The sequence below is a fragment of the Mycteria americana genome, chromosome 6 (genome assembly GCF_035582795.1).
Source record: "Mycteria americana isolate JAX WOST 10 ecotype Jacksonville Zoo and Gardens chromosome 6, USCA_MyAme_1.0, whole genome shotgun sequence".
Taxonomy (NCBI): Eukaryota; Metazoa; Chordata; class Aves; order Ciconiiformes; family Ciconiidae; genus Mycteria; species Mycteria americana.
Window position 1 is genome coordinate 5,496,049 of NC_134370.1, and position 11,216 is coordinate 5,507,264.

General features: G+C 41.9%; 2 protein-coding genes across 4 annotated transcripts in view; one reads left to right on the top strand and one right to left on the bottom strand.

The window, feature by feature from the left end:
* Positions 1-7,863, top strand: part of IKZF5 (IKAROS family zinc finger 5) — a 16,011-nt gene extending 8,148 nt beyond the window's left edge. For 2 of the 3 annotated variants that reach the window (XR_012776113.1, XR_012776112.1), the window contains exons 6-7: positions 1,697-7,097; positions 7,652-7,863. Coding sequence is in view for 1 of the 3 variants with exons in the window: in XM_075504392.1 (XP_075360507.1) it covers positions 1,697-2,640 (944 nt within the window). In the remaining 2 variants the exon portion in view is untranslated. Of the gene's footprint in view, positions 1-1,696; positions 7,339-7,651 lie in introns of those variants that run through there. The other variant, XM_075504392.1, reaches the window with a different exon arrangement.
* Positions 7,864-8,063: 200 nt separating this feature from the next.
* On the bottom strand, positions 8,064-11,058 carry PSTK (phosphoseryl-tRNA kinase). Its single transcript, XM_075504394.1, has 6 exons — positions 10,756-11,058; positions 10,214-10,502; positions 9,624-9,822; positions 9,095-9,170; positions 8,500-8,593; positions 8,064-8,284 (listed from the first exon to the last, which is right to left on the bottom strand). The coding sequence occupies exons 1-6, from the start codon at positions 11,056-11,058 to the stop codon at positions 8,079-8,081; spliced, it is 1,167 nt and encodes a 388-aa protein (XP_075360509.1). The 3' UTR covers positions 8,064-8,078.
* Positions 11,059-11,216: the final 158 nt, after the last annotated feature.

The following is an 11,216-nucleotide window of genomic DNA, read 5'->3' on the forward strand; positions in this document are numbered from 1 at the left end:
ACTGCTTCCAAAAAACCATAAAGCCTGAAGAGAAGGAGCCCACTCACATTTTTTTTTTTTTGGAGTTTGTCATGCTGTGTGGCAAGAGAATCAGTTGCACAACAGTCATTTAGAAATCGACCTGGCATTCTAGATGGGAAGATAAGATGATGTTTCATTTCAGCACCTGAACATGTATCAAATCCTTCAGGTATTTCTAACATTGCAGACCTGGCTCTGAAAAACTCCTAAAAGATTGGCCTATGAAAGGAAAATCAAAAGTCCCAAAGTATTATGTTACCTGTGTTGGCCTGTAATTATGTTTGAAAGTTTTCTAAGTACTTTTAAAAGTGTTAATGTGAATATCTCTAAATATCATTTAATAGAAGAGCAAAGTTCTACTTATCAGAAAGGAGAATATCTGGTACTATCATGTCTGAGAGAGCACACAGCTGTCCAGGCATTAGCCGGCTTTTGTTTTCTTTAATAACTTTTTAGCTACAGGATCCTTTTTCAAAATTCAGTTCTTGAGTGGATGCATGTGTACATGGGTTATTTAGATAATAGTTCCAGGATGTTTAAAAGTAGGAATGTTTGGAAGATATCGAAAGGATACCCTCCCTCAATGTTGAAACACAGTTATCATTAAGAATGATTACATTTTGGTGGTACAGACTGTTAAAGGAGAAGCTGCTGCCCGAGCATTCACACACCATTCAGGGAGTTGTGCGCACACACACCACCCGAGACTTTAACTGCTAGGACCGGAGTCCTTTCGCAGCGGGCAGCTCCACTGAGCCAACGAGTGCCCCTTTCCGATTCCTCGCTCACACACACTCACTCTCAGGTGCTTTCTCTCCCCTCAGGCTCGACCCGAGGTTTCCTGAAGCAGAGTCTCCAAAACGACGTATGCCAGACAAATTTATTGAGTGGTACAGCGGTAAAAACAGCTCGAGCTGGGTGCCTTCGGAAAGGAACCCTGAACAAAGAAATCCCTGGGCAATTATACCCTTACAATTTAAGGTCCCCTCCCCTCACAAGACAGTTGGGACCAACAGTAATGTTAGGGTCTGGGGTCTTCCTGTTTTTCATTGGGTCCTTTCATTGTCTCTAGGCAGGCTGTTTCTTTTCTTACCTCTAAGGTTGCAGCTTCTGCTGATGATTGTAGTTTCCTTATCTTTCTGGTTTGCACTGGTTTTGGGAGCCTTCCTTCATGTAGCTAAGTAAAAGTTCAGTATATGGTCAGTGTATCTGGGTGAAAATTCACAGCTTGCAGCCTAAGGCTTCAACGAGCCTTGCTACTAATGCTCTGTATTGCATTCTGTTTGAGCTAGAAAGTGACTACTACAACACAGACATTCCTGTAGCCAATTGCTTATGTACTTTATAGGTGAGGTAGAGTTTGGATCCAGTTAAGAGCACCAGACAGACATCATGGCATTCAGTCCTTGGCATCATTGCTGCAATTCCTAGTCAGGTTATCTGTTATGCTAATTCTGGTCATATTTTTTTCTTATGCTTACTATCACTTGAGTGAGGCAGAGATGTCTAAATTTACTCCACTCTTCCACCAAATACCCAGCTAAACTCAAGACCAGCAGTGACTCTGAAGCTGAACTCTTTGATTAGCAGCTCCCAGTTAGCTACTTTCTGTTCCATGAACAGCCTTTTTGAAGCACTCTGAGATGCTCTAGTATAATCTGTTTTAATTTTCCAGGTGAGAAGCCACACAGATGCCATTTGTGTCCATTTGCATCAGCTTATGAACGTCATCTGGAAGCTCACATGCGATCGCATACTGGTGAAAAACCATACAAATGTGAATTGTGTTCCTTTCGCTGCAGTGACAGAAGCAACTTATCTCACCACCGCAGGCGCAAACATAAAATGGTGCCTATCAAGGGTACAAGGTCTTCCCTAAGCAGCAAGAAAATGTGGGGGGTCTTGCAGAAGAAGACCAGCAATTTGGGGTACAGCAGAAGAGCATTAATTAATTTGAGTCCACCTTCCATGGTGGTTCAGAAACCAGACTACCTTAATGATTTCACTCATGAAATCCCAAATATCCAGACTGAAGCCTATGAGAGCATGTCAAAAACAACCCAGAGCAGCGGGTTGCCTAGAGATCCACAAGACCTCATGGTAGATAATCCTTTAAACCAGCTCTCTACGTTAGCCGGACAGTTATCTAGCTTGCCACCTGAAAACCAAAATCCAGCATCTCCTGATGTTGTTTCCTGTCAAGATGAAAAGCCTTTCATGATACAGCAGCCTGCTGCACCTGCAGTAGTTTCAGCTGTGTCAGCAAATATTCCTCAAAGTTCATCTCCAACCAGCCCAGATCCTCGGCCTACACACAATCAAAGGAACTATAGTCCTGTGGCAGGTCCCAGCAGTGATCGCAGTGCCCACACCAGTACTCCCAGCATAAGTAACAGTCAACCAAGTACTCCAGCTCCAACCCTTCCGGTTCAGGACCCTCAGCTTCTGCATCACTGCCAACACTGTGACATGTACTTTGCGGACAATATCCTTTATACTATTCACATGGGATGTCATGGATTTGAAAATCCTTTTCAGTGCAACATATGTGGGTGTAAGTGTAAAAATAAGTATGACTTCGCTTGCCATTTTGCAAGAGGCCAACATAGTCAACATTGACTGAGAACATGCTTTCATTTAGTTTTTTAACATATTACGGTATATTTTTCATACTTGCTGAAGGAAAGCTTGCACATTCCCATAAGGAATCTTCACATTAATCAGCTCGACAAAGGAGGCAAATTTATTTCTATGTTGTCGTAAAACTTGCCAGGGAAATTTTGTATAAGACGTGGTTGATTTTTTTTTTTTTTTTATGTAGCCTTTCAAAAAAAGCTGAGAGTGCGCTATAACAATTGGAATGCATTTATGTGTTTTGGTTGCTAAATTTAAATTGCTTGCACTTAATCCCAATAAACATTCTACAAATGTAGAAGCAGAGCCTGTGTCCTGAAATGTAGGATGCAATTATCATACTATTTACTAGGCAAGACAAAATATATTAACCATAAAATACGAAAGGTATTATATGCAATGACACATATGGTTACTTTGGAGATATACTTACCCTTAAAAACTTAGCTACTACTCCAAACTGGAAAAACAAATGGAAGCAACTTTCACGTACAAATTCAATTTGATGTAAAACTTGCTTTAATCTGATGAAGGTTAATAAGTTTTTGCTTAGTGTAGTCTAAACTCTTCATGCTCGGGCTCAAACACTAATTTAACTATTATTTTTTAAATTTGTCACAAAACTAGAAGATAACACGTTATTGTGAATGAAACTCTGTAGAAAAAAGGAAAGAGTTAAAAGCTTGTCATTAACTAATTATACAAAGGAAAAATTAAATGTGACACCTTACTTTAAACTATACTTACCAAAATTTTACATGTCATTCTTTTTAAAAGGAGGTAATTTTTAAGCAGTCATAATAAAGAGCTTGTAGAACTAATATATATTCCGTGAGATTGTTAACTGCCTTAAACTAATTTGTACAGAATTTTAAAAATTTTGCACAATTAGACTTCTGTCTTGCTGATGGAAGTTCTAGTAGAAACAAACAAGAGGTTTACAAATTAAAAATCATGTGTTCAGTTTTATCTTGGGCCAAGCTACAACTGATAGGTTGCCTGTATGTTTGAAAGTTGTATAATCTAGTTTATTGTAAACTTCAGCTAACTTGGAAGTCAGTTTGTCTTGTCCCCTCCCCCAGATTTGTTGTCTGTTTGGTGTGCTAGAAAGAAGGGGAAGGGCTTCTGGGTTTTCTGAACTGTTCATGTAGTAGGCAAAGGAATACTGGCTAACAACGTTTGAAGTTGTCGTGATTAATAATTGTAGGTGGCAAATGGTAACTAAAGATGTACATGAAGTTCATTGCACATGTTTATTTTTTTTATACTGTACATCTTACTTTAGAAGCACCTAGGCTAACGGACAGGCACTTTAATATAAACCTAAATAAAACATCCTAGCAAAATGAATAAAAGCTCTTAATGTGCTACACAGGAACCTGTAATATTTCAAAGTGAAGAACTGTTACTTTTCCCATATTTAGACATGCACTTTTACCTTAGTTTGTCTTACTTGAGACAAATTAAAGCTTCCTTTATATATATTCCCCTTCTACTATCAGCAAAATACGGCAGCAAATACGTTTTGTTAAAAGCAGGAAGATTTTATTAATGTTCTGCAAGTCAGAGGTTGGAATCTGAATAGCAAATGTTTGGCTTATTCAAATTTATATTGTTATGGGAGCTAAAGCTTTCTGAAGCCAGTGGAAAAACTTACAGACTTCAGTGTAAGATCAACACAGGAAAAACCACTCTTTTGAGAATTTTAGCTTTAGAAGCAATTTTGACTTTAATTAATTAGAAATTTGGGAACCAAATATGTTTGTCTCTACCTAACCTACCTACTGTTGAATTTGCTGTGCTTAAGTAACCAGTTGAAGGAACTGAAGTCTTGGCTGCACATAGTCTTGTAGTAACAAGGTCAAAAATATGTCATGGAAGTATTTCCAATGTAGTGAAGATGAATGATAACACACTATCACTCCTAAAAATATTTTTGGCTTCAGGCCTGGTTCAAGATCCATTTCAGTGGATTTGTAAAACAGAATGTAATTTCCATTTTTCATAATGACGCTCTATAATTCAAAAATATCTCTTTGTTGCTTTATACTTTTAAAATTTATTTTATAAGCAGAACTGCAAGTCTGTATGCATAAACCTACAGAGTCCTTTATTTTAAGGACTAGAAGTTGACTAAACTGGAATCCAGTTGGAAGTTACTGCTCCTGTAGAGGTTTTGTAACGTGCCGCTTCCAGTCAAAGAATGATGTAGAAATGACAGCTCTCTTTTGACCACATATTGACACATTCTAAAAATCTAAATTTGGCTAAAATACGATATTGGAACTACAAATGTTACTGTTGAAGACCGTTACAATTAGTAATTTAGAGAGGTCATTTTTCTTGCCTTTTGATAGATGATGTAAACTTTTGTTCTGAGGCTCTAGCAACTGCAAGGAAACTTCTGAAATGGTGGTGCTCCAGGGAGCACCTTCCAGTACTGAATGATGCTGATCACAACAGCCAAGTTTGCCTTGGTTTGCAGCTCCAGCCTTTCTCCCTCTTGGTATCAGTAGGGAGGTTAACTCCAATGCGCGCAAATGTTTGAGATTTCATCCTTCCATTCCACTTACGCGGTTTCTGATCCATTAGGACTTTCCTTGGCAGTGCCTGTAAACGTGGTAGACTTTTCTTTTTGTGTAGGCTCATGATTTGGCAATTTAGAAAAATGACTTCTGAACCATGATGTCCCTGAACAAAATTTTAGATAGGAGAATAGTTAGGTCATTAATAGAGGTAGCTGGTAGCAAGAGGAAGCCTGCATGATCTTACTGAAAAGGGTCCCTCATTTAGGAGGGGATCCTCTGTTGCGGGGGAACGTATGTCCTTAATAATAGAACTCGGTATGAAAAAAAAATTGAACCCCAAACCTTGCAAACTGTTGTTTAGAAGTATTTTAATACTGCTGAATTAACACCATTGTTTCTGCTTTGAAGTACCGAAGGAAAAGAAAATTAGCTCAAACTTCTATGAGCTGTTGAACAATGATAAAACTCTTCTTCCTTCTTCCCTTGTCCAGGCTCCTGTTTGCAGGGGGGATTCTTAGGCTTTGATGTTCATCCCTTGATTCTGGAAGCAGATCTGTGGGGTGGATCCCTGCTGTCATCCTAGTCCTCCACAGAGGGGTCACCCTCTGGACTAGAATTCTTAATTTTTCAACATAATACTGTGTGTTCAGTTGTGCCAAACAGTACCCTGACGATATGTATTTCCTTCTGTCTACTGAGTAGGTTTGGAAGGTGTATTTTCATATTAGTTTTTCATGATTTTGTACGTCGTGTTTACTATAATTTAAAGACCGGAATTAGTACCGAAAATTGTCTTAGCGTATGATCCTGACGATTCCCTTGCACAAGCAGGCCTTACTCAGAGTCAATGAGGGATACTTGTCAGGAATTGTGGGATCGAGTCCTCGGTTAGGACTTTTCACATTGAGTTTTCCATGTGCTACACTGCACTAACTTGGTTTTTTTAAAAAACCAAACCCTTATATTATAAGGTGGTGATTAGCATATTAACAGGGAAGTTTGGGAATGAGCTGAAATTTTTCCATAGCTTGACTCTGTTAAGTTCTGTAGTTGCAAAACATTAACTTTTTGGGTTTTTTGTTTTTATTGTAATAGATTATTTTATAGATTTGTTTGACACTTTTAACGTGCACTATTTATAGTTCTCAATACAGACTTATTATTTTGAGGCTGAATATTCCAATGAACATGCAAATCTTAGACTGAAGATCTTGGTAGCTTATCCCAGTCAATACTTAAAGCAACTGTGAAGCAGCTAATAGAGGAAAAATAGTTGTTTCTTCACAGATACAATGTTTAGATGAAGAGGATTTTGACATAAAATGTTGTTTGGCGTTTTAACATAAAACTCAGTGCTGGAAGACATGTTCCAGCAGCATTTCCTAGCAAAACGATCTGTTGCTATTTGTTTTGTTCCAGAATGTTTGGGGGGTTTGCTTTTTGTTTCTTTTTGACGAAGGGAATGTAATTTAGAAGTCTTCACTGGCAAGTTTTCTATTAATTTTAAGCTTCTTTGAAAATCTACAGCAAATGGATGTTCTGCTGCAGGAAATCTATTCCCTGCTGAAGCATTTTTCATTGAGCAATCTTTGTGTATGTGCTTCTAAGTACCTGCTTTGTTAATAATATGTATTTCAGTGTAAAGAGCATATTTTGTATGCAAAAATGAAACCTGTTAGAGTTGTAAAATAAATTTTATTGTGTAGTGAATGTTTTCAGATGACAAGGTTAATTCTGAAATAACTCTACTATATCTAGTGTGGTTCATGTTGTGAAGCTTTGCTTTTGTAAGATATGAATAAAATAACACTTTCTAATGAAGTCTTATGTTAATTCTTCTTAATTATATACGCTTTGGCTGCTGGAACTGGTGAACTGGTCATGACCAGCTATGGTCTAGATATGGTACGGAAGGTAAGCTGACCTTTTGGGTAAGCTTATGTGTTTATGTTTCAGTCTGCTTAAGTTGAAAATGCTTAATTTTAGTGCTGAACCAGGACACTCTTTTAAGTCTTTCCTCTGTTAATCTTGCGTGTTTGGTCATCTTCCAAATGCTTTGTTTCCCCATACTCCTATCTCCTTATCAAGAGTGCTTGTATGTCTGAAATTGGAGTTTTTATCATGGTGAGGTGGTTGTCACTGCATATGGAACTTCTGTGTAGGTGGTTAGCAACTTTGAAGGCAGCACCAAATGTTAAGTTGCTTTGGACATGGGAGTTAATCCTACATGTGTGCGTAACATCTATGCAGCTCCCAAGAGCCTTAATTTAACTGCATCTCAAATTTCTTGTTCTTTGCAAAGTTTCTGTCAGGGAAACAAGCATAGAAGTCAAGAGCCTGATCTAAAAAGGGACTTGGGGAAACTGAAGTGGGACTTGGAATAAACGCAGGTGCTGACATCCTCACTTTGGATGCTGCATGCTTGAAGTGCTGAACTCCATCTCACTTCTTGTTTTATACCTTCCCAGGCACGTATTCTCTGGAAATGCTCAGCTACCTGTTTGACAGAGCAGAGTGGGCCACCATCCAAGGTGCTCTTCAAAACCTCAGCTGGAAGAGGCTATGAGAAAGCTGGTCCAGCTTGAAGTTAATCCTGCCATAAGCAGGAAACAGGACTAGATGACTTCTAGGTGTTCCTCCCAGGCTAACTTTTTCTATGATTCTGTGAAATTTAAATAAAATCTACAGATGGTTTGTTGTTGGCTTGATCTTCAAAGTCAAATATAGTGCAGTGGACCATACTTCCATCCTGTAATATGGGGACAGGGGTTAGAAATGGCACAAGCCTTCAGAGAAGGAAGCTGTCTCTCTCGGATGTTTTCAGCAGTGCTGCTGAAACAGTATTGCATTTTAAGTACTCTGGACTCTTAAAAACCACCAACATTCTCCATGTCATTATTTTAAAATATATTTATTAACTAGATTAGTTGCCTCATGTTGGAATGAAGAAATTACACTTGTAGCAGGGTCAGAATATTGATTTTGTATGCAAATTTGGTTCTTCAAATGATTTCCTTGCCGCAAGTCTTCCAAAAATTCTGCTTTGAGTTTGTTGAGTTCTTCTGCCAGGCTCTTCATCTCACTTGGGAGCACGTTTTTATCTGAAAGAAAATTAAAGCTGAACTTTTAACTTCATGCTTAAAGACTAAATTTACAGACTTTGACTCGTGTTCTGCAAAGAACTTTGACCAGACTTCTGAAGGCGATTGCCTCGGTCGCACCTGCAGGGTTGGGGTTCCTTAACAATTTAGCCCGAGGGAATTTCATAGGTTTATTCTTACGTTGCCAGCTAGCACCTGGAACACGCTACATGTACCTTTTGCATCCTTCATTGTCTGAGAGATGATGCGTCTGCACGTCTGATCAGCCTGATGGACAGTACTAGCTGCACAGATTGCTCGATCTGCTTCCTATCCAAGGTGACCAAGAGAAAGGAAGAATAGGTGCAAGCACATTAAATTGATTCGGACTGTCATCAACTTTTGAAGTACTCTGAAAACAAGTAACACGTCAGCAGCAGCTCAGTGACTGGCGCAGTGCACGCCTGTCCCTTTGAATCTGGAGGCAGACGCGTATGCCCGGGTGTCTGCCAGAGACAGATGTGTGTGACATGAAGAAGTGAACGTTATTTTCCTCGGTGCAACACGAGAGCTCCAAAAGGTGTTCTTTTTACTAATCTAGAATGTATAACAGTATTCTTAAAGGTAGTTCAGTGGTTTAACTTGCAGGTGCCAGAAGTACCCATTTCAAATAGAACTAACTTTTCTGTGTATGCTTTTGCAATCAAGAAATGCACTAGCTATTTCCCAACTTCTGTCATCACAGGTGTTCTGAATCCAGTTGAGGAATAACTCACTCACTCATTCACCATCAGCTGACAGAGCCGTGACTGCAAAGACAAGCAGTGCTACCTTTTGCTCAGTGTTCTCCTCATTTTGCTTCACGGGATTTTCCAAAGCAGTGGCCAGCAAACTAATTATCTGCTCACTAAGAAAACAAACAAAAGAGTAAACCCCATTAATCAAACAGTTTCAATGAAGAATTTTCTTTCATTTTGTAATGACGCCTCATCACAGAAAAAAAAGCAAGTCTTCAGTTAGATTTATGAGGCAATCAATGAAATAATCTTTATACAGCCAGTTAGATGAAAAACAATTACAACTAAAGCTACAGCCAATTATTTCCAGTCTTAATGTTTCAGACAATTTACATAAATTTTCAACAACGGTTTAGAAGCGCAATTAGCTGATGTCAACTCTGCAAAGAACGATTGCTGTGAGCTCCCAACAACTGGCATGTATTGTGTGTAATTGAGTGGCTTCCAAAAATCACCATACAGAATACTTTTCACGTGCTGTTTAGATACAATAAAAAGCTTCTACCCGCCTGTTTATGAAAGCAGCACTTAGTGAAAACCCTAGTGTCAAGCCCGTAGCATACTTATCTTCTGAAGTGCAGTCAGAACTTTTCAGAATGAGGCTGTTCTGTTCCCAAGAGTTTTTCTTGAGATCTGGCATTTCTATTTTTCTTGCCATTAAGTATATTGTCTGGTCAGGTAACGGATGACTTCTTAGACGATTTCTCTGCAAGCAGCATTCAAGTGGACATTCTAAAAATAACTGGCAGAAGCTCAAGGAATCTAAAAGAACATAAACAGACAATCTTACCTTTAAACGGTTCAAGTAAAAATTCCTGAGAGCGACATGCACGAGAAAGGCTTTACATGAATGAGTAACTTCTATACTAGTTCTGAGCCTGAAAAGAATGCAAACCTAAAAAGAACGCAGACTATTTTACCTTCAAGGCTGCTCAAGTAGTCATTTCTGAGATCAACATACATAAGACGGGCTTTAAGTGACCTAGCTAATACTACAGTAATAAAGTTAAGTTGATGGTTACTATACAGCAGGAATCTAGCAATTAAGAGTAACAAGTGTTCCGCAAGAGTGCTTAAAAGAAAGGCAGTTAAAGAAACTGAATTTCCTGCAAAGCTGAAAACGTTCTTTTGCACAGGAACAGAGAGTAATTACATTTGCGAGCCAGCTGGTACACCTCGTATCTCATGCTCTGATAGTAAAAATTGTCATCCAGGATCACGCAGAGCGGCCGAGACGTGGCTGCCCGTGTCCAGCGACGGCCAGCTCCGGCGCTTTCCGCCGAGGAGAGCAGCCCCTGCCCCTGGCACCAGGCCAGGAAGCGCCCCCAGGCCGGCTGGGTGGCGCTGGCGGGGGCCGACAGCGGCTCCCCGGCGACCAGCGCCCGCAGGAAGCACTCCAGGCACTGCAGCAGCTCGCGCCGGCTCCGCTTCCAGCGGGGCAGCTGCGGAGGAAGGCAGCGGAGGGGTGAAGGCCCGCGCACCCGCCCCGGCTCCCCCACCGCCGCCCGCCCGCCCCAGGCCCCGCCGCGGCGGCAGCGGCAGCGCTGCGGGGCGGGGCGGGGAGGCCCCGCACGAGGGACGCGCCGCGCTGCCTGGCAACGGCCGCCGCGCGCCCCGTGACGCTGCTGAGCGACACGCTCGGCTGGCCAATGAGAGCAGAGAGCGCGCAGCGGGAAGGAGGAAAGCCGCACTGACCAATGGGGACGGCCCCGCCGGTCCCGCCCCCGCCTCCGCCTCAGGCGGGCCGAAGGCCTCCGGCGGGATGAGCTCGTCGTAGCTGAGGACGGCGCAGGCCCAGCCCGGGCGCTGCGGCAGGCGGCGGCGCAGGGCGCGGGCCAGGGTGGACTTGCCGGCCGCCGGCAGCCCGCACAGCACGCACAGCCCCACCCGGGCGCGCCCGGCGCCGCCCTGCTGCTCCGCCGCCGCCGCCGCCAGCGCCGCCAACAGCCCAGCCGCCGCTCCCGCGGGCCGCCCGCCGTCGGCCGCGGCTGTGCGCATGCGTGGGGCCGTCGCCGCGGCAGGCCCCCTGGCGGGCGGGGCGCGGAGCTTTCGTCACGTCGGCGCCGGGAGCTCTGGAGGCCGGGGTGACGTGTGCGTGACAACCGTTTTTACTCAGTTTTATTTTGATAATAAATTCAATAGTACATTTTAGTGAA

Bases quoted from the DNA above. Each gene is read 5' to 3' on its own strand.
- PSTK (XM_075504394.1), bottom strand. From the start codon at position 11,058: ATGCGCACAGCCGCGGCCGACGGCGGGCGGCCCGCGGGAGCGGCGGCT. The intron at 10,503-10,755 runs GTCAGTGCGGCT...CTTCCTCCGCAG, and splicing joins CGGCGGGGCCGTCCCCATTG to CTGCCCCGCTGGAAGCGGAG. The intron at 8,285-8,499 runs GTACATGTAGCG...ATTTTCTTTCAG, and splicing joins GACAATGAAGGATGCAAAAG to ATAAAAACGTGCTCCCAAGT.